This window comes from Leptodactylus fuscus, chromosome 1 (assembly GCF_031893055.1).
Source record: "Leptodactylus fuscus isolate aLepFus1 chromosome 1, aLepFus1.hap2, whole genome shotgun sequence".
NCBI classification, from domain to species: Eukaryota; Metazoa; Chordata; class Amphibia; order Anura; family Leptodactylidae; genus Leptodactylus; species Leptodactylus fuscus.
Genome location: NC_134265.1, coordinates 17,247,274 through 17,270,656, shown reverse-complemented (window position 1 = coordinate 17,270,656; position 23,383 = coordinate 17,247,274). Strand labels below are relative to the sequence as shown.

At 43.0% G+C, this 23,383-nt stretch overlaps 1 protein-coding gene across 2 annotated transcripts in view; it reads right to left on the bottom strand.

The window, feature by feature from the left end:
• DAB2 (DAB adaptor protein 2) overlaps positions 1 to 23,383 on the bottom strand; it is a 63,404-nt gene that overhangs the window by 4,832 nt on the left and 35,189 nt on the right. Inside the window, exons 7-12 of one of the 2 annotated variants that reach the window (XM_075267492.1) lie at positions 21,501 to 21,527; positions 20,310 to 20,363; positions 8,663 to 8,725; positions 5,769 to 6,470; positions 2,901 to 3,072; positions 100 to 738 (exon numbers count right to left, since the gene is read on the bottom strand). In XM_075267492.1, coding sequence (XP_075123593.1) covers positions 100 to 738; positions 2,901 to 3,072; positions 5,769 to 6,470; positions 8,663 to 8,725; positions 20,310 to 20,363; positions 21,501 to 21,527 — 1,657 coding nt within the window. The remainder of the gene's footprint in view (positions 1 to 99; positions 739 to 2,900; positions 3,073 to 5,768; positions 6,471 to 8,662; positions 8,726 to 20,309; positions 20,364 to 21,500; positions 21,528 to 23,383) is intronic. The other variant, XM_075267500.1, reaches the window with a different exon arrangement.

Sequence of the window (23,383 nt, the reverse complement as noted above, 5' to 3'; positions counted from 1 at the left end):
GGCTGTAATAACCCAATTCTCTGACCCTACCCTATATCAGTGCAGTGATACTTTAAAACTACGGGTCTTCGAGACCTAAAACCAACCAAGGCTCCTTACCAGTAATCTTAGAAGACAATTGACCAATGTCAAAGTCATCGTGGTCCGCACTTTCTTGGGGAATTCCAACTTTACTATTAAAATAATTGGAGAAAGCTCCTGAGGTGCTCATAGAGTTATTCGGCTGCTCCCCGCGCCTTGCCGGCACGGCGGGTGGCTTGGCTAACTGGTAGTCTTTGAACATGTCTTTCACATTCTTCCTTTCCTTCTCTCCCAATGGATCCAGAGCAGTAAAAGCATCACTTTCCTTCTTAGGAGATTCCTTCAGCGGTGCCGGCCTTGGCGGTAGCTGCGGAGGGCTCGGTAAGCCAAGACCCGGCTGGATTAGTCCCGGGGTGGAGTTGAGTAGAGTTGGCAGTCTAGCTGGAAACGCGTTCACTTGGAATGGGTTGGTTGGCTGCTGGTTCCATGCCGGTACCGGCTGACTCCACATGGGAGGATTTTGTACAGGTGGAGGAACTGCAAACGGTGCCGGCTGATTCCAGGACGCCACGGGTGGTGGAGCCGAAAACACACTTTGCTGGCTGAAACCGTTTTGTACAGCCAGAGCCGGGCCGGGAATTGTAGCTTGTGGATGACTATAAAGTAAAGGCTGCGGATTCCACTGCTGAGTCTGAGGTGGGTTCAATGGCAGAGAGCCTGGGAGAGAAAAATGGGATTATAATAACAAAAACACAAGGTCTGGAGGACCCGCATGTCCATGCATTACATGAAGAGTCCATTGATCTCAGTGAAAATTGTGTAATACTTTGTATCTCCTGTGGGGGCACTGCAGGGACACCAAGCACTTAATATTGGATTGCAGATTGCAGCTGATCGCTGAGGCATTGTCTGGCGGTCTTTTTATGTTAGGAGACTTTCCAAAGTGGACATCCCCTTTAAGAATGTCTGACCTTGATATGTTTCGGGATAAACCAGAACGTTCCAGAAGCTTTTTTATCAAAAAATTTCATCTGTTTCAAGCATCTACTTGGACTGATCTATGTAGGCAATTCTAGTATTGACTCATGGGTAAGGGGATTACCTGGGTGGAGTATGGGGGCTGCCGAAATATGTTCTGGGTAAAATTGATCATATAAAGGGAGGGAGGGGGGGTGAGGTACAAAAATAATGGATATCAGTGAAATATTGTCGTGACCTACATGAATGTAACAGATATGACAATGTCGTGAGACATTTTCGGGTCTCCCGGGCCTAGACAGGGTTTCAGGCTTTACCAATTGGCGACTCATCCATAGGATCTATATTGTATTTGTCGCACCAGATTGTCCTTTGCCCTTGTTGTCTTACACCTCCACGTTACACCCCTTTTCTGTCTGTTCCCCTCCCTCACCCCCTTCTTCTGGCCTATAAGGCAAATCTCCATTCAGGGTCTCTGTCAGAAATCGCCGGCCAAGAGTCCTGTAATTTCGGCTCAGGTTCATTCCTCTGCTTATGGGACAGACCAGAAGAGCGGAGAGCACAACTCAGATGTGAGCGTAACATTATATTTCCTAATCTAACACCCTTGTATTTGTGCCCCCTCCTCTGTTCACCCCCCCCCCTCACATTATCCTATAGGACAAGCTCCTTTATCTATGGGCGACCTTGTATGTGCAGGCACTTTGGATCTGTACATAAAGGGACACTGACCGGTGACATTTGTATTATCTGATCTCCTAAAAAACGCTGATCCACTGTGCAAGCACCTCTACCCCTTGTGTCTGCTGTTCTACCTCTTATGTCCCCCCTTTTACCCCTTGTGTCCCTCCTTCTACCCCTTGTGCCCCCATCTACCCCTAGTGGAACTCCTTCTACCCCTTGTATCCCCCCTTCTACCCCTTGTGCCCCCCCCTTCAATCTCTAGTGTCCCTTCTTCTACCCTTTGTATCCCAACTTCTACCTCTATTGTCCCCCCATCTACCCCTTGTATCCCCCCATCTACCCCTTGCGTCCCTCCTTCTACCCCTTGCGTCCCAGCTTCTACCCCTTGTATACCCCTTCTACCCCTTGTGCCCCCCTTCAATCTCTAGTATCCCTTCTTCTACTCTTTGTATCCCCCCTTCTACCTCTATTGTCCCCCCTTCTACCCCTTGTATCCCCCATCTACCCCTTGTGTCCCTCCTTCTACCCCTTGTGTCTACCTTCTACCCCTTGTATCCCCTCTTCTACCCCTTGTGTCCCCCCATCTACCCCTTGTGTCCTTCCTTCAACCCCTTGTTTCCCCTCTTCTAACCCTTGTAGCCCCCCATCTACCCCTTGTGTCCCCCCATCTACCCCTTGTGTCCTTCCTTCAACCCCTTGTTTCCCCTCTTCTAACCCTTGTATCCCCCCTTCTACCCCTTGTATCCCCCCATCTACCCCTTGTGTCCTTCCTTCAACCCCTTGTTTCCCCTCTTCCAACCCTTGTATCCCCCCTTCTACCCCTTGTATCCCCCCATCTATCCCATGTGTCCCTCCTTCAACGCCCTGTGTCCCATCTTCTACCCCTTGTGTCCCATCTTCTACCCCTTGTGTCCCCTCTTTTACCCCTTGTGTCCCCTCTCTCCCCTTGTGTCACCCCCTTCTATCCCATGTGTCCCCTCTTCTATCCCATGTGTCACCCCCTTCTACCCCTTGTGTCACCCCCTTCTACCTCTTGTGTCACCCCTTGTACCTCATAGATTGTAAGCTCTTGTGATCAGGGCCCTCAGTCCCATTGTATGAGTTCCCTCTTGTCTGTACCTGGCCCCTATGATGTGTACAGTGCTGCGGAATATGTTGGTGACACATAAATTACATGTAGTATTATTATCATCCTCCTCTCGACGACGCCCACTCACCAGGACCTCCAATGGCCGGTACAGTGGACAGACCGGTATTACTGAACAGATCCAGAGGGTTAGGCTGGGCTGAGCTCGGAGGGGCCGGTATGGCTACCGATGAGGCAGGTTCTGGGTTCGTCCCGGAATTTGAAGAAAAAATGTCTGACCCAAATATGTCATCTGAAGAAGGCTGTGAAATAATACAAAAAGGAACAAAAAGTTATTATGGGAGGAATCACAATCTCTATAGGGGTGATGTATCCAGGGCGCCCCGTGTCCCCACTGGCTCTAGGATGTCACCCGCTACTCCATCCACACCAAAATGACCCTCCCCAACCAGCGTACAAAGAAATGACTTGTAATATCTACAATAAAGAGCGGGATCCAGCACTTACCCGAACTATCCGGGCCCGGCAGCGCAAAGCAATAGATGAAACACACATTAGTATCAGGCAAAAAATCAAAAATTAAGAAAAACATCTGATTATCAACATGAGACTGGTGGGGTCTGACACTTAGCACTCCTAACAGCGCCGTATATAGTATACTGGCTGTGCTTGGTATTGCAGATCAGCCCCATTCCCTTGAATGGGACTGAGCAGCAATCAATTCATGTAACCAAGGAACATGATACCTTCATATCCAAGTATTACACAGATGCTCCATGGATATCAATACTTAAAGGGGTTGTGCAGGACTTTGAAAAAACATGGCTGCTGTCTTCAGCACAGGAAGTGACGTCACATCTGGTGGTCACATGTTCAAGCTGCAGCTTATTCCCATTTATTTTAATGATATGACAATGTGGCATTGCCATGTGACCAATGGACATGATGTTACTTCCTGAGAAGGAGAAAGCAGCCATGTTTTCAAAGTCCTGCACAACCCCTTTAAGTTCCCTACAGGTGGTGCCACAGGGAGACTGAACACTTGCTTAGAGATAGAGCTAAACTCTAGGGTTTCATCATCAACAATAGAAACCAATGGTAGTTCAGTAGAAACCAATGGTAGTCCAATAGACACCAATGGTTATCCAATAGAAACCAATGGTAGTTCAATAGAAACCAATGGTAGTTCAATAGAAACCAATGGTAGTCCAATAGAAACCAATGGTAGTCCAATAGAAACCAATGGTAGTCCAATAGAAACCAATGGTAGTCCAATAGAAACCAATGGTAGTTCAGTAGAAACCAATGGTAGTCCAATAGAAACCAATGGTAGTCCAGTAGAAACCAATGGTAGTTCAGTAGAAACCAATGGTAGTTCAATAGAAACCAATGGTAGTTCAATAGAAACCAATGGTAGTCCAATAGAAACCAATGGTAGTCCAATAGAAACCAATGGTAGTCCAATAGAAACCAATGGTAGTCCAGTAGAAACCAATGGTAGTTCAGTAGAAACCAATGGTAGTTCAGTAGAAACCAATGGTAGTTCAATAGACACCAATGGTAGTCCAATAGAAACCAATGGTAGTCCAATAGAAACCAATGGTAGTCCAATAGAAACCAATGGTAGTCCAGTAGAAACCAATGGTAGTTCAGTAGAAACCAATGGTAGTTCAATAGACACCAATGGTAGTCCAATAGAAACCAATGGTAGTCCAATAGAAACCAATGGTAGTCCAACTGGGGTAAAACTTTAAAAGGGGGCGTTTAGCTTCATGGACCTGTTCTGATGGACTCTTTATGATGGGCCTTTGGGTTCTGGCCTTATCCGACCCCCGTGTCATGTGATCAGAAGCAGCAGAGTCAGCCGAGCCCCCTGAATTACCTGTGAGACTGGGGAAGGATCAGGGGCAGAGCGACCGAGAGGTCGGAGCCCTGCTTTTGATCAAGTGATCTGAGGGTCAGGACTTACAGGCAGGGAGGGGTTAACGGGGCATATGCATGCCATAAGAGAAGACAAATGCTTAAAGAAGAAAATAGTAATTTTCTAATTTTGACTTATTTATAGAAGTTTTCTTGAAGTTTTTGAAATCTCAGAGACAACGACCATCAATCCCATCCCAGAATCGGACAGAATAAAACTCAAAAAATTCTTTCTAAACTAAATATGGTTTTTCTGGAAAAGTTGCGTGTAATGGGGATGGCAAGAGCGGGATATTATAGAGACCCCAGGAAATATCAGCCCTCTATATCTGAGCTGGCTGACAACCAATATGGCCACCATTACTGCTCTAACAGGGGGGTTGGCACTCAACCTCAATTTGGAAAGGCAGATTGGACTACATTGTAGCAAACTAGTGGAGAGATTTATGCAGAAGCTTATAATGATGTGCTGAGCTCACAGAGCATTGCCTAGACTGGATACATCCAGCTGCAGCTGCAAAAATCTCTCTGCTACTTTGCTACAATGTGTCAGTCTGGAGTCCAGGCCTTTGCGCTCACAGAGCATTGTCTAGACAAGATCCATCAGCAGCCGCTGCTCTGCTAGTTTGTTACAATGTATCAGTCTGGAGTCTATACTGTTGAGCTCACAGAGCATTGTCTAGACTGGATACAATGTATCAGTGTGGAGTCCAGGCTGTAGAGCTCACAGAGCATTATCTAGACTGGATACAATGTATCAGTCTGGAGTCCATACTGTTGAGCTCACAGAGCATTGTCTAGACTGGATACAATGTATCAGCTGAGAGCAGGACTAGCTATGTACAGGGTTACTGCCTCTGAATGGACACAAGAGTCTTCTCAGTCACTGACAGCAAGCAGAGATCTTGGACATGGGGAAGAATAGAAACACAAAGTCTCTTAGAACATTCTAGAACTTCTCATTTACAATTAAACCTGGTACCTAATAATCCCCTTCAGATAACACATTCAGCTCTGCTACATCTGTACAGTAAGCTTGCATTTCATTGCTTGCACACACATGATCAGCCATAGTCACCTTGACACTTCTCCTTCCTCTTCCGGGCTTGGCACTCTGTGGCGGGGGGCTTATAGTTATGGGGTCTGCAGAATGCGGACTGCCATTGTCCTTCTTATGACTCCCCTCCGAGTTCCTTCGCGATCCGTTTTGCACGTCCCCTCCTTGGGACGAGGATTCGGTGAAGGGGCCAGGCTGCGATTTGCTCACAGAACTACATCGGCCGTGCCCGGTCACACCATTAGGAGTCCTTGTCACGGGCCCTGACTGGCTAGCGTTATAGGGCCACTGGTCTGACTTGGCTTCTTGTTTACCAGACTGGCCCGAAATTTGGTCAAACTGCTGTCCAAACTCAATGTCATCAGCGAGAGCGCCGTTGGCGGCGAGGCCGTTCGTGACGACGCTTTTTACATTTTCTGCTTTATGATTGAGAGATTTGGAAGAATCAACTGAAGAAGAGACAGAGACGGATTGATCTTTAGAGGTGAACGGGTCGTCGCAGAATGGATCTGGATTAGGTGCAGGGAAGAAGCTGAGATTGGTAGCAAATGGGTTTTCAGATGAGAAAGGTGATTGCGTTTTGGGATGAGGAAGAGAGGAGGAAGAGGAGGAGGAGGAGGCAGCGTGGAGGACGCCATTGCAGGTGAAAGGATTTCCTTTAACACAGTTCTGATTGGTGTCGATTTCAGTGTTTAAGTCCACTAACAGGATGTCATTACTTTCCTGGTGACGTGAGAGAAAGGAGACGTTAGGAAATCAAGCGTGCAAATCACATGAGGGCATGACAATGAAAAAAGTATGTGCCCCCTCCCGGATCACAAGCGGGGTCACGGTCACGGTCACTCGCCCTATCCAGTCCCTTTATCCCCCAAGATTCGCAACACTGACTGTTCTGAAGTTGGTTGCGATGACCGTATGTCGGATAACACAAAAATGGCTTCTGTGTCACAAAATAAATTCAATGATGACAGAATTCATTGTGTCCGCACAGAATTGATATTGTTGATCACAGAATCCATTTTGTGCTCGCTTGGCGTTTATGTGGTGTGTACGGAATTCACAAAAACCATCTATAGAGCAAAATATTGCACAAGATACATAGAGAATATCTTGGTTGGGGTGGAGTGTCATCCATGGCTCAATATGTTTCACGTATAACACAATCCCACGTTTTAGATGGTTCGTGCCCAGACTGGGGGGTCCGGTGTTTGTTTGACCAAATGATGAACTGACCCCGAGGGCTCTTCCACAATCTGAGTCCTGTAGAGTCTACATTCTACATTGACCTGTTCATTCAGAGGGATCAAGGAACATTTCCACTTACTGTATCTCCAGTACAAGTATCTAAGCAGTACAGGGTAGTTTTTATTATAAATTTGTCTCTGCCTGCAGCCACCACTAGGGGGAGCACAAGAGTAAACCGAATACAGATCAGGAGCTCAACTAATGGTGGCTGCAAAAATACAGAAGGTTAGGACTGAAAGAAGTAATAAATCAGAGGCAGTAACCCTGTACATAGCTAGTCCTGCTCTCAGCCGATACATTGTATCCAGTCTAGACAATGCTCTGTGAGCTCAAAAGCCCGGACTCCACACTGATACATTCTATCCAGTCTAGACAATGCTCTGTGAGCTCAACATCCTGCACTGATACATTGTAACAAACTAATAGAAAGATTTGTATAGCAGCTACCTAAGTGTTGCGTTCACAGAACATTGCCTAGACTGGATACGTCAGCAGAAACTGCACAAATATCTCTGCTAGTTTGTTACAATGTATCAGAGTGGAGTCCAGGCTTTTGAGCTCACAGAGCATTGTCTAGACTGGATACAATGTATCAGTGTGGAGTCCAGGCTGTTGAGCTCACAGAGCATTGTCTAGACTGGATACAATGTATCAGTGTGGAGTCCAGGCTGTTGAGCTCACAGAGCATTGTCTAGACTGGATACAATGTATCAGTGTGGAGTCCAGGTTGTTGAGCTCACAGAGCATTGTCTAGACTGGATACAATGTATCAGTGTGGAGTCCAGGTTGTTGAGCTCACAGAGCATTGTCTAGACTGTATACAATGTATCAGCTGAGAGCAGGACTAGCTATGTACAGGGTCACTGCCTCTGAATGGACACCAGAGTCTTCTCAGTCACTGACAGCAAGCAGAGATCTTGTACATAGTGAAGAATAAGTTCTAGAACATTTCATTAATATAATACAGGATAGTCGGGAGCATTTAGTACATTTCACGCTCGCTTAGGCAAGAGATGAACTTTGGTAAGTTTTGCTCTTACACAAACATCTGACTTTCCGATAAATCACGTGTCCAGCTGTTAATCAATACATCGCTGGTTACAAAGTGACCATGAACGAACCAGCCGACAAATATTAAAACATTTTTTGTGGAATTTGTGGAAAAACTCGCTGTTCTGTGTTCTGACTAGAGCTCGGCTAATGACTAACTGACCACGTCTAAGATTAACGCACTATACAGGTCACATGACTAATGCAGCACAATATAGTCGCAGTGTAAACAACTACCATCGGGTTATAGACGGAGGTTGGCCTTACTTTTTCTAGATATAAAGCTCCAAATCTCTTGCATATACATAGAATTACATGATAATTTTTTTTCCTGCAGCCACCTCTAGGGGTCACTAAGAGGCTCACCGCATACTATGTTACTATAGAGAACAATGTATAGACAGTATGCAGTAAGCTCCTGAGCTCCCCCTAGTGGTGGCTGCAGGAAGACAAAATGTTATCATTAACAATCTGCCTGTGCAAGGGATTTAGATGTCCAAACATCCAAGCCAGGGTGTCAGGAACAATTTTTCATGGATTTTTCCACCACCAGGTGGCAGACTAAAGGACACAAAGTGAATGATCACCTTGTAGTGCAGTGAATGGCGCGGGGTACTTACGGTTGGACTGTTGAGGTCTGGCGGTGTGGACATATCACCAAATAAATTCATCTGGTCAACACCCTTAAAAAAATTAAGAGATTGTGTGACTTACCACAATAGAACGGGTGGATGATATGATAAGTGACTACCCTAGACCTTAATCTTTGAGAAGGCCACCCCTTTAAATTTGTCTGTGACTACCATTTTGGGTGTTAGGTATGTCCTAGGTGACAGGAACCCTTAACTTCATTATCTAGTTGCTGTTGATGCCCCTACTCCATCCAATTTTGGGGTAGAGGAGAGCGACTATCTACTTAGAGACAACCATCATTTATGGTCCTTCTGCTGGACAGATATAATCTCTTACACAAGTCAATAAGTAAGACTGATCTCAGCTTTCTTCCAAAAACAGCGCCACACATCAGCGCAGGTTGTTTGTGGTATTGCTCCTTATCTCAATTCATTTCAATGGAGCTGAACCGCCATACCAGACTTAGCCAGTGGAATAATGTGGCGCTGTTTCCAGAAGAGCGCACCAATGTTTTTGACCCCGTATTGAACATACAACAGATATATTGAAAATTTTCTAAATTTGCCACCTAAAGTGGCTCTGTGGACACAATGTGAGCATGCACTAAATGAATAAAAATGTGATGTGAACCACAAAACTATCAAAAACGGTGAAAATTAATGAGTTTTTAGAAGTATCTAAACTACAAATTCCTGACCGCTGAGTATTGGACTGTTAGGATGTGTCCCCAGTGCCTCATGGCGGCAACATGGAGGAAGGAGGCCGCCATATTCACGAGAATACCAATCCCTGATTTGTCACCACACTACAGTAAAATATATCACGTGAGTGTCACTATATACAGTAGGCACACGATATCTGGTGTCACAAACACGTATTTTGTCACACAGAAGTCATTGTGATCACAAAATAATCCGTGTGCACACAACTACATATTGTAATATATAGAAGTAACTAGGATGCGGTTTGTTCAAAATGTGAACAGGAATCAACCAACCAATTTGTAACAGATTGTTATTTTGTAACAGATAATGCTGATGATATAGAACGTTCAGCGGTGATATAGAACATGTATCTGGTGATATAGAACATGTAGCTGGTGATATAGAGCATGTAGCTGGTGATATAGAACATGTATCTGGTGATATAGAACATGTATCTGGTGATATAGAACATGTAGCTGGTGATATAGAACATGTAGCTGATGATATAGAACGTTCAGCGGTGATATAGAACATGTATCTGGTGATATAGAACATGTAGCTGGTGATATAGAGCATGTAGCTGGTGATATAGAACATGTATCTGGTGATATAGAACATGTATCTGGTGATATAGAACATGTAGCTGGTGATATAGAACATGTAGCTGGTGATATAGAACATGTATGTGGTGATATAGAACATGTATCTGGTGATATAGAACATGTAGCTGGTGATATAGAACATGTAGCTGGTGATATAGAACATGTAGCTGGTGATATAGAACATGTAGCTGGTGATATAGAACATGTATCTGGTGATATAGAACATGTAGCTGGTGATATACAACATGTAGCTGGTGATATAGAACATGTAGCTGGTGATATAGAACATGTGATATACAACATGTAGCTGGTGATATAGAACATGTAGCTGGTGATACAGAACATGTAGCTGGTGATATAGAACATGTAGCTGGTGATATAGAACATGTAGCTGGTGATATAGAGCATGTAGCTGGTGATATAGAACATGTAGCTGGTGATATAGAACATGTAGCTGGTGATATAGAACATGTAGCTGGTGATATAGAACATGTAGCTGTGATATAGAGCATGTAGCTGGTGATATAGAACATGTAGCTGTGATATAGAGCATGTAGCTGGTGATATAGAACATGTAGCTGGTGATATAGAACATGTAGCTGGTGATATAGAACATGTAGCTGGAGATATAGAACGTAGCTGGTGATATAGAACATGTGATATACAACATGTAGCTGTGATATAGAACATGTAGCTGGTGATATAGAACATGTAGCTGGTGATATAGAACATGTAGCTGGTGATATAGAACATGTAGCTGTGATATAGAGCATGTAGCTGGTGATATAGAACATGTAGCTGGTGATATAGAGCATGTAGCTGTGATATAGAACATGTAGCTGGTGATATAGAACATGTAGCTGGTGATATAGAACATGTAGCTGGTGATATAGAACATGTAGCTGGTGATATAGAGCATGTAGCTGTGATATACAACATGTAGCTGGTGATATAGAACATGTAGCTGGTGATACAGAACATGTAGCTGGTGATATAGAACATGTAGCTGGTGATACAGAACATGGAGCTGGTGATATAGAACATGTAGCTGGTGATATAGAACATGTAGCTGGTGATATAGAACATGTAGCTGGTGATATAGAGCATGTAGCTGTGATATAGAACATGTAGCTGGTGATATAGAACATGTAGCTGGTGATATAGAACATGTAGCTGGTGATACAGAACATGTAGCTGGTGATATAGAACATGTAGCTGGTGATATAGAACATGTAGCTGGTGATATAGAACATGTAGCTGTGATATAGAGCATGTAGCTGGTGATGTAGAACATGTAGCTGGTGATATAGAACATGTAGCTGGTGATATAGAACATGTAGCTGGTGATATAGAACATGTAGCTGGAGATATAGAACGTAGCTGGTGATATAGAACATGTGATATACAACATGTAGCTGTGATATAGAACATGTAGCTGGTGATATAGAACATGTAGCTGGTGATATAGAACATGTAGCTGGTGATATAGAACATGTAGCTGTGATATAGAGCATGTAGCTGGTGATATAGAACATGTAGCTGGTGATATAGAACATGTAGCTGGTGATATAGAACATGTAGCTGGTGATATAGAACATGTAGCTGTGATACAGAACATGTAGCTGGTGATATAGAGCATGTAGCTGTGATATAGAACATGTAGCTGGAGATATAGAACATAGCTGGTGATATAGAACATGTGATATACAACATGTAGCTGGTGATATAGAACATGTAGCTGGTGATATAGAACATGTAGCTGGTGATATAGAGCATGTAGCTGTGATATAGAACATGTAGCTGGTGATATAGAACATGTAGCTGGTGATATAGAACATGTAGCTGGTGATACAGAACATGTAGCTGGTGATACAGAACATGTAGCTGGTGATATAGAACATGTAGCTGGTGATATAGAGCATGTAGCTGGTGATATAGAACATGTAGCTGTGATATAGAGCATGTAGCTGGTGATATAGAACATGTAGCTGGTGATACAGAACATGTAGCTGGTGATACAGAACATGTAGCTGTGATATAGAGCATGTAGCTGTGATATAGAGCATGTAGCTGGTGATATAGAACATGTAGCTGGTGATATAGAACATGTAGCTGGTGATATAGAACATGTAGCTGGTGATATAGAACATGTAGCTGGTGATACAGAACATGTAGCTGGTGATATAGAACGTAGCTGGTGATATAGAGCATGTAGCTGTGATATAGAACATGTAGCTGGTGATATAGAACATGTATCTGGTGATATAGAACATGTAGCTGGTGATACAGAACATGGAGCTGGTGATATAGAGCATGTAGCTGTGATATAGAACATGTAGCTGTGATATAGAACATGTAGCTGGTGATATAGAACATGTAGCTGGTGATATAGAACATGTAGCTGGTGATACAGAACATGTAGCTGGTGATATAGAACATGTAGCTGGTGATATAGAACATGTAGCTGGTGATATAGAGCATGTAGCTGGTGATATAGAACATGTAGCTGGTGATATAGAACATGTAGCTGGTGATATAGAACATGTAGCTGGTGATATAGAACATGTAGCTGGTGATATAGAACGTAGCTGGTGATATAGAACATGTGATATACAACATGTAGCTGGTGATATAGAACATGTAGCTGGTGATACAGAACATGTAGCTGGTGATATAGAACATGTAGCTGGTGATACAGAACATGTAGCTGGTGATATAGAACATGTAGCTGGTGATACAGAACATGGAGCTGGTGATATAGAACATGTAGCTGGTGATATAGAGCATGTAGCTGTGATATAGAACATGTAGCTGGTGATATAGAACATGTAGCTGGTGATATAGAACATGTAGCTGGTGATACAGAACATGTAGCTGGTGATATAGAACATGTAGCTGGTGATATAGAACATGTAGCTGGTGATATAGAACATGTAGCTGGTGATATAGAGCATGTAGCTGGTGATATAGAACATGTAGCTGGTGATATAGAACATGTAGCTGGTGATATAGAACATGTAGCTGGTGATATAGAACATGTAGCTGGTGATATAGAACATGTAGCTGGTGATATAGAACATGTAGCTGGTGATATAGAACATGTAGCTGGTGATATAGAACATGTAGCTGGTGATATAGAGCATGTAGCTGGTGATATAGAACATGTAGCTGGTGATATAGAACATGTAGCTGGTGATATAGAACATGTAGCTGGTGATATAGAACATGTAGCTGTGATATAGAGCATGTAGCTGGTGATGTAGAACATGTAGCTGGTGATATAGAACATGTAGCTGGTGATATAGAACATGTAGCTGGTGATATAGAACATGTAGCTGGAGATATAGAACGTAGCTGGTGATATAGAACATGTGATATACAACATGTAGCTGTGATATAGAACATGTAGCTGGTGATATAGAACATGTAGCTGGTGATATAGAACATGTAGCTGGTGATATAGAACATGTAGCTGGTGATATAGAACATGTAGCTGTGATATAGAGCATGTAGCTGGTGATATAGAACATGTAGCTGGTGATATAGAGCATGTAGCTGTGATATAGAACATGTAGCTGGTGATATAGAACATGTAGCTGGTGATATAGAACATGTAGCTGGTGATAAAGAACATGTAGCTGGTGATATAGAGCATGTAGCTGTGATATACAACATGTAGCTGGTGATATAGAACATGTAGCTGGTGATACAGAACATGTAGCTGGTGATATAGAACATGTAGCTGGTGATACAGAACATGGAGCTGGTGATATAGAACATGTAGCTGGTGATATAGAACATGTAGCTGGTGATATAGAACATGTAGCTGGTGATATAGAGCATGTAGCTGTGATATAGAACATGTAGCTGGTGATATAGAACATGTAGCTGGTGATATAGAACATGTAGCTGGTGATACAGAACATGTAGCTGGTGATATAGAACATGTAGCTGGTGATATAGAACATGTAGCTGGTGATATAGAACATGTAGCTGGTGATATAGAACATGTAGCTGTGATATAGAGCATGTAGCTGGTGATGTAGAACATGTAGCTGGTGATATAGAACATGTAGCTGGTGATATAGAACATGTAGCTGGTGATATAGAACATGTAGCTGGAGATATAGAACGTAGCTGGTGATATAGAACATGTGATATACAACATGTAGCTGTGATATAGAACATGTAGCTGGTGATATAGAACATGTAGCTGGTGATATAGAACATGTAGCTGGTGATATAGAACATGTAGCTGTGATATAGAGCATGTAGCTGGTGATATAGAACATGTAGCTGGTGATATAGAACATGTAGCTGGTGATATAGAACATGTAGCTGGTGATATAGAACATGTAGCTGTGATACAGAACATGTAGCTGGTGATATAGAGCATGTAGCTGTGATATAGAACATGTAGCTGGAGATATAGAACATAGCTGGTGATATAGAACATGTGATATACAACATGTAGCTGGTGATATAGAACATGTAGCTGGTGATATAGAACATGTAGCTGGTGATATAGAGCATGTAGCTGTGATATAGAACATGTAGCTGGTGATATAGAACATGTAGCTGGTGATATAGAACATGTAGCTGGTGATACAGAACATGTAGCTGGTGATACAGAACATGTAGCTGGTGATATAGAACATGTAGCTGGTGATATAGAGCATGTAGCTGGTGATATAGAGCATGTAGCTGGTGATATAGAACATGTAGCTGGTGATATAGAACATGTAGCTGGTGATACAGAACATGTAGCTGTGATATAGAGCATGTAGCTGTGATATAGAGCATGTAGCTGGTGATATAGAACATGTAGCTGGTGATATAGAACATGTAGCTGGTGATATAGAACATGTAGCTGGTGATATAGAACATGTAGCTGGTGATACAGAACATGTAGCTGGTGATATAGAACGTAGCTGGTGATATAGAACATGTGATATACAACATGTAGCTGGTGATATAGAACATGTAGCTGGTGATACAGAACATGTAGCTGGTGATATAGAACATGTAGCTGGTGATATAGAACATGTAGCTGGTGATACAGAACATGGAGCTGGTGATATAGAACATGTAGCTGGTGATATAGAACATGTAGCTGGTGATATAGAGCATGTAGCTGTGATATAGAACATGTAGCTGGTGATATAGAACATGTATCTGGTGATATAGAACATGTAGCTGGTGATACAGAACATGGAGCTGGTGATATAGAGCATGTAGCTGTGATATAGAACATGTAGCTGTGATATAGAACATGTAGCTGGTGATATAGAACATGTAGCTGGTGATATAGAACATGTAGCTGGTGATACAGAACATGTAGCTGGTGATATAGAACATGTAGCTGGTGATATAGAACATGTAGCTGGTGATATAGAGCATGTAGCTGGTGATATAGAACATGTAGCTGGTGATATAGAACATGTAGCTGGTGATATAGAACATGTAGCTGGTGATATAGAACATGTAGCTGGTGATATAGAACGTAGCTGGTGATATAGAACATGTGATATACAACATGTAGCTGGTGATATAGAACATGTAGCTGGTGATACAGAACATGTAGCTGGTGATATAGAACATGTAGCTGGTGATACAGAACATGTAGCTGGTGATATAGAACATGTAGCTGGTGATACAGAACATGGAGCTGGTGATATAGAACATGTAGCTGGTGATATAGAACATGTAGCTGGTGATATAGAGCATGTAGCTGTGATATAGAACATGTAGCTGGTGATATAGAACATGTAGCTGGTGATATAGAACATGTAGCTGGTGATACAGAACATGTAGCTGGTGATATAGAACATGTAGCTGGTGATATAGAACATGTAGCTGGTGATATAGAACATGTAGCTGGTGATATAGAGCATGTAGCTGGTGATATAGAACATGTAGCTGGTGATATAGAACATGTAGCTGGTGATATAGAACATGTAGCTGGTGATATAGAACATGTAGCTGGTGATATAGAACATGTAGCTGGAGATATAGAACGTAGCTGGTGATATAGAACATGTGATATACAACATGTAGCTGTGATATAGAACATGTAGCTGGTGATATAGAACATGTAGCTGGTGATATAGAACATGTAGCTGGTGATATAGAACATGTAGCTGGTGATATAGAACATGTAGCTGGTGATATAGAACATGTATCTGGTGATATAGAACATGTAGCTGTGATACAGAACATGTAGCTGGTGATATAGAGCATGTAGCTGTGATATAGAACATGTAGCTGGAGATATAGAACATGTAGCTGGTGATATAGAACATGTAGCTGGTGATATAGAGCATGTAGCTGTGATATAGAACATGTAGCTGGTGATATAGAGCATGTAGCTGTGATATAGAACATGTAGCTGGTGATATACAACATGTAGCTGGTGATATAGAACATGTAGCTGGTGATACAGAACATGTAGCTGGTGATATAGAACATGTAGCTGGTGATATAGAACATGTGATATACAACATGTAGCTGGTGATATAGAACATGTACCTGGTGATATAGAGCATGTAGCTGTGATATAGAACATGTAGCTGGTGATATACAACATGTAGCTGGTGATATAGAACATGTAGCTGGTGATACAGAACATGTAGTTGGTGATATAGAACATGTAGCTGGTGATACAGAACATGGAGCTGGTGATATAGAACATGTAGCTGGTGATATAGAACATGTAGCTGGTGATATAGAGCATGTAGCTGTGATATAGAACATGTAGCTGGTGATATAGAACATGTAGCTGGTGATATAGAACATGTAGCTGGTGATACAGAACATGTAGCTGGTGATATAGAACATGTAGCTGGTGATATAGAACATGTAGCTGTGATATAGAGCATGTAGCTGGTGATGTAGAACATGTAGCTGGTGATATAGAACATGTAGCTGGTGATATAGAACATGTAGCTGGTGATATAGAACATGTAGCTGGTGATATAGAACATGTAGCTGGTGATATAGAACATGTAGCTGGTGATATAGAACATGTAGCTGGTGATGTAGAGCATGTAGCTGTGATATAGAACATGTAGCTGGAGATATAGAACATAGCTGGTGATATAGAACATGTGATATACAACATGTAGCTGGTGATATAGAACATGTAGCTGGTGATATAGAACATGTAGCTGTGATATAGAGCATGTAGCTGTGATATAGAACATGTAGCTGGTGATATAGAACATGTAGCTGGTGATATAGAACATGTAGCTGGTGATACAGAACATGTAGCTGGTGATATAGAGCATGTAGCTGGTGATATAGAACATGTAGCTGGTGATATAGAACATGTAGCTGGAGATATAGAACGTAGCTGGTGATATAGAACATGTGATATACAACATGTAGCTGTGATATAGAACATGTAGCTAGTGATATAGAACATGTAGCTGGTGATATAGAACATGTAGCTGGTGATATAGAACATGTAGCTGGTGATATAGAACATGTAGCTGGAGATATAGAACGTAGCTGGTGATATAGAACATGTGATATACAACATGTAGCTGTGATATAGAACATGTAGCTGGTGATATAGAACATGTAGCTGGTGATATAGAACATGTAGCTGGTGATATAGAACATGTAGCTGGTGATATAGAACATGTAGCTGGAGATATAGAATGTAGCTGGTGATATAGAACATGTGATATACAACATGTAGCTGTGATATAGAACATGTAGCTGGTGATATAGAACATGTAGCTGGTGATATAGAACATGTAGCTGGTGATATACAACATGTAGCTGTGATATAGAACATGTAGCTGGTGATATACAACATGTAGCTGGTGATATACAACATGTAGCTGGTGATATACAACATGTAGCTGGTGATACAGAACACGCTATGTCATACAATAAATCTCTGCTACAAAATAACATTCTGCGTCACAGAGAAACTCCTGAGCGGATCCTTGTATGGAGACAATGGGCTTCCTTGGCTTTAGACCCCTCCTGAGAGACGCTATATGATGTCTGATGTAAAGCACCAAAGAAATGAATAAAACACAAAAACTAGAAAAACCATCATCCTAAAGAAAAGAAGTAACTCATAACAAAATATGGGAAAGAAATGGGAAATAAAGTCATAACTGTGATCAGACCAATGACACACAACAGTGCGTAGTGCAATAGTGACATAAGACAGAGGAGGGTGGCCTGAAAGTCATTTGGAGATCTATGACCATGTGTGGGAAAGTTAGGTTTTTCCACCATTATACATTATTTTTGGCCAGTTACTAAAATTTAAAGACGTGTCAACAAAACCAACATATCACCCCAGAACTGCAGATAAATAGGATAGTGTCACAGAACCAGTGAGCATAACCTATCTATCTGCAGGGCTGGGGTGATATGCTGGGTCTGGTGACAGTAACCTATCTATCTGCAGGGCTGGGGTGATATGCTGGGTCTGGTGACAGTAACCTATCTATCTGCAGGGCTGGGGTGATATGCTGGGTCTGGTGACAGTAACCTATCTATCTGCAGGGCTGGGGTGATATGCTGGTTCTGGTGACAGTAACCTATCTATCTGCAGGGTCGGGGTGATATGCTGGGTCTGGTGACAGTAACCTATCTATCTGCAGGGCTGGGGTGATATGCTGGGTCTGGTGACAGTAACCTATCTATCTGCAGGGCTGGGGTGATATGCTGGGTCTGGTGACAGTAACCTATCTATCTGCAGGGCTGGGGTGATATGCTGGTTCTGGTGACAGTAACCTATCTATCTGCAGGGCTGGGGTGATATGCTGGGTCTGGTGACAGTAACCTATCTATCTGCAGGGCTGGGGTGATATGCTGGTTCTGGTGACAGTAACCTATCTATCTGCAGGGCTGGGGTGATATGCTGGGTCTGGTGACAGTAACCTATCTATCTGCAAGGCTGGGGTGATATGCTGGTTCTGATGACAGTAACCTATCTATCTGCAGGGCTGGGGTGATATGCTGGTTCTGGTGACAGTAACCTATCTATCTGCAGGGCTGGGGTGATATACTGGTTCTGGTGACAGTAACCTATCTATCTGCAGGGCTGGGGTGATATGCTGGGTCTGGTGACAGTAACCTATCTATCTGCAGGACTGGGGTGATATGCTGGGTCTGGTGATAGTAACCTATCTATCTGCAGGACTGGGGTGATATACTGGTTCTGGTGACGGTAACCTATCTATCTGCAGGGCTGGGGTGATATGTTGGTTCTGGTGACAGTAACCTATCTATCTGCAGGGCTGAGGTGATATGCTGGGTCTGGTGACAGTAACCTATCTATCTGCAGGGCTGGGGTGATATGTTGGTTCTGGTGACAGTAACCTATCTATCTGCAGGGCTGGGGTGATATGCTGGTTCTGGTGACAGTAACCTATCTATCTGCAGGGCTGAGGTGATATGCTGGTTCTGGTGACAGTAACCTATCTATCTGCAGGACTGGGGTGATATACTGGTTCTGGTGACAGTAACCTATGTATCTGCAGGGCTGGGGTGATATGCTGGTTCTGGTGACAGTAACCTATCTATCTGCAGGACTGGGGTGATATGCTGATTCCGGTGACATGTTAAGGTAACCCTATGTGCTATGTGCTCTGGCTTGGGACACCCTCTATAGACAGAACATCTCCAGCTCTGGTAGACCCCACCCATCTAAGTATTGTACGGTCAGCATGTAATACTACACATCTCCTCTAGTGGCCGCTGCAGGAAAGTGTATGTCTTAGAGGAGAGGCTTCTTCAGGGTTCCAGGAATCAGTCCTAGGAATCTGGCTGATATTAATCAGAGTTTTCCTCCCATTGAAAATATTTGGTCACTTTTTAGGGTGGAGACAAGTGAGAACGGCGGTCAATTTTTTATAAAAAATGCTGTAATATTGTATATGACGCACAATCCATCATGTCCCGTCATGTCACTATTGCACTGTGTACTATTACACTTACCGACACATATTCAGCCTTAACAAGCTTTGTTTTTGGTCTGACAAGGGAAGGAGAGATTGAGATTTAGTGAAGAGGAGGCGGGGGGTACAGGCGTGCCGACATATAGGACACACGCCAGTCATGCACTTACAGCAGTTCCGGCTTTGTAGGAGGGGGAGGGTGTGTGTGTGAATGTTACAATAGCCTATAGGTGGAGTACAGGCTACTGGATGTCCAGGGCAATGGCGGGGATACAATGTTCCTGCCCCTCTGATATTGGCCCACGCCCAGCCATAATATATAGGATCTGCTGTAAGTCCATTGTCCATATAGTCACCGCACATCATCAAGATGGAGGACGCGATCTCAGGGACGATACTTACTAATTTGATTTTGTCAACGTCATTGTTAATGCTGAGCAAAGCGTCGCTCCCATTCTAAAGAGAAAAACAGAAGTCTACAATATAACAACATTCACATAGGTGATGGATAATGTTACTTACACGCACTTAAAGGGGGACATCTCACCACCTTCACCAACTCCAGCTCTTTGAATGACTCAAGAGCTGCTCCTCCGCTGATTCTGGCGCAGTTGGAATTTTTTCTCTAGCCCCCACCGTTCCTGAGCATTCGCTAATTTTAATTTCAGCACATTTATGCCTTCTGGTGTCAGGTAGGCGGTCCCTGTCTTTCTGCTCCACCCACCTGACAGTAGCAAGCATGATTGTGCTGAAAGTAATAGAGCTGATTGCTCAGGAATGGTGGGGGCTAGAGAAAAAATTCCAACTGTGCAGGAATCAGTGGAGTAGTGCCTATTAGAGGATGCACAAAGGTTGGTAGAAGTGATGGAAGGTTCTCCTTAAAGAGCAGTGAAATGTAAAACTTTATAGTCATCTTAAATCCTGACATATAAACAATTTGTGTTCCCTATCTATCTACAGTTTTGGCCAAAAGTATTGGCACCCCTGCAATTCTGTCAGAGAATACTCAGTTTCTTCCAGACACAGGAACATTCAGGTCTTTGGAGATGGACTTGTAGCCTTGAGATTGCTCATGCTTCCTCACAATTTTGCTTCTCAAGTCCTCAGACAGTTCTTTGGTCTTCTTTCTTTTCTCCATGCTCAATGTGGTCACACAAGGACATGGGACAGAGGTTGAGTCAACTTTAATCCATTTCAACTGGCTGCGAGTGTGATTTAGTTATTGCCAACACCTGTTAGGTGCCTCAGGTAAGTAACAGGTGCTGTTAATTACACAAATTAGAGAAGCATCACATGATTTTTCAAACAGTGCCAATACTTTTGTCCACCCCCTTTTTTATGTTTGCTGTGGAATTATATCCAATTTGGCTTTTTGACAATTCTTTTAGTGGTTTTCCATTGAAGACACAATAAATGAAGATAATAATACCAAAGAATTTGTGATTGCAATCATTATCTGGAAGAACACGAGTATTATCTGACAGAATTGCAGGGGTGCCAATACTTTTGGCCAACACTCTATCTCCTATCTATCTCTGATCTCATTGTCTCAGGATGACTTGTCTATATGGGGTGTACGGCCGGGGCACTCACCTCCACGGGCTGGTTACCTTCTTCATTCTAGAAAAATAAAGAAAACATAAAAAATGTAGGTCAATATTATATGTAATACAATTTATAACGAGACTGTTTCCATGATTACCATGTAATTACTACGTATGGACATTGTCACTGGGTGTAACCTGACAACATGGAACTAGTAAGAATAGAAGTGGCAAAGTACATGGATGCAATTCCGACTGTGTCCATAAGAGGGAGCTGTCATGCTGTCATGTCAATCAAGAAAACGGAGCACTGAATTCTGATATATTGAATACTACAGCCCAGTTCGCTCATATTTAGTTGAATGGTCTGAGCTGCAGTACCAGGCTCAGCCACACTCCTGTGTATGGCGCTGTGACTGGATAAAGAATGAAGGGGGCACTATGCTCCAACAATCTACTGACCCCAACTTGGATTGTCCTCAAATTGAAAATAGACAAACTCCTTTTCAGCAAGTGTGCAATTTCCCTGCAGCACCCCCAGAGGAGAACTGAAGAATTGCATCTCCTGGGAATATCATAAGCCAGAGGTCACTGCTGTGGCCTGTGATTGGGTCACATCGGTCACGTGATGTCATAACATCTGAGCTGTGTGATACGCTCCTTACCTCACGCTCTGTATTAGCGCCCGCACATAAACCTGTATTTGCATCATGTGATTTACGCGACTATAAAGGAGCGCTCCGGCCTTAAACCTACAAAGCTAAATCTCGTTTTATAATTGCACTTGGAATTTTATGGTAATTGCTATAAGACAATCGGAAACACAAACCCGTAATAAAAAAACTCGGCATGTGGCTTCTGAAAAACAGTCATGTCTCTAGCCCACCAGGGACACGACACTTAACACCTTCACTGCCTCAGTCTACCAGGAACTCTAAGTCTTCACGTCTCCTTGCACTAACCCTCTATACTGCTCTACCTAAGGACACTAAATTTGACCCCATCACTGGCCCAGCCCACCAGGAACCATAAAAATTCACCACTTCACAACGTAAATATTCATGGATTCTTATATTAACCCTTTTTACTGATCCAGCCCACAAGGTATAATAAACTGAACCCCTACAATGCCCTAGCCCACCAGGAGTCCCAAAATAAACCCTATACATGTTACATTTTCATAGATCCTTACATTAACCCCTCCACACCAGATTTATTAGCATTAACCTTCACACTAGCCTAGACCACCTATGAAGGCTGTATAATACAATCCACCAGGGTGCAATGTGGCACTGCGTGACTGGATGCTCTATCACTTATTAAGAGCCTTCTCCACCCTAGCCCACCAGAGATCCTAAATGTAATATCGCCTCCATCCTTGGCCACCAGGGATCCTAAATGTAATATTGTCTCCATCCTAGGCCACCAGGGATCCTAAATGTAATATTGCCTCCATCTTAGGCCACCAGGGATCCTAAATGTAATATTGCCTCCATCCTAGCCCACCAGGGATCCTAAATGTAATATTGTCTCCATCCTAGCCCACCAGGGATCCTAAATGTAATATCGCATCCATCCTAGCCCACCAGGGATCCTAAATGTAATATTGCCTCCATCCTAGGCCACCAGGTATCCTAAATGTGATATTGCCTCCATCCTAGCCCACCAGGGATCCTAAATGTAATATTGCCTCCATCCTAGCCCACCAGGGATCCTAAATGTAATATTGCCTCCATCCTAGCCCACCAGGGATCCTAAATGTAATATTGCTTCTATCTTAGGCCACCAGGCATCCTAAATGTAATATCGCCTCCATCCTAGCCCACCAGGGATCCTAAATGTAATATTTCCTCCATCCTAGCCCACCAGGGATCCTAAATGTAAAATCGCCTCCATCCTAGGCCACCAGGGATCCTAAATGTAATATCGCCT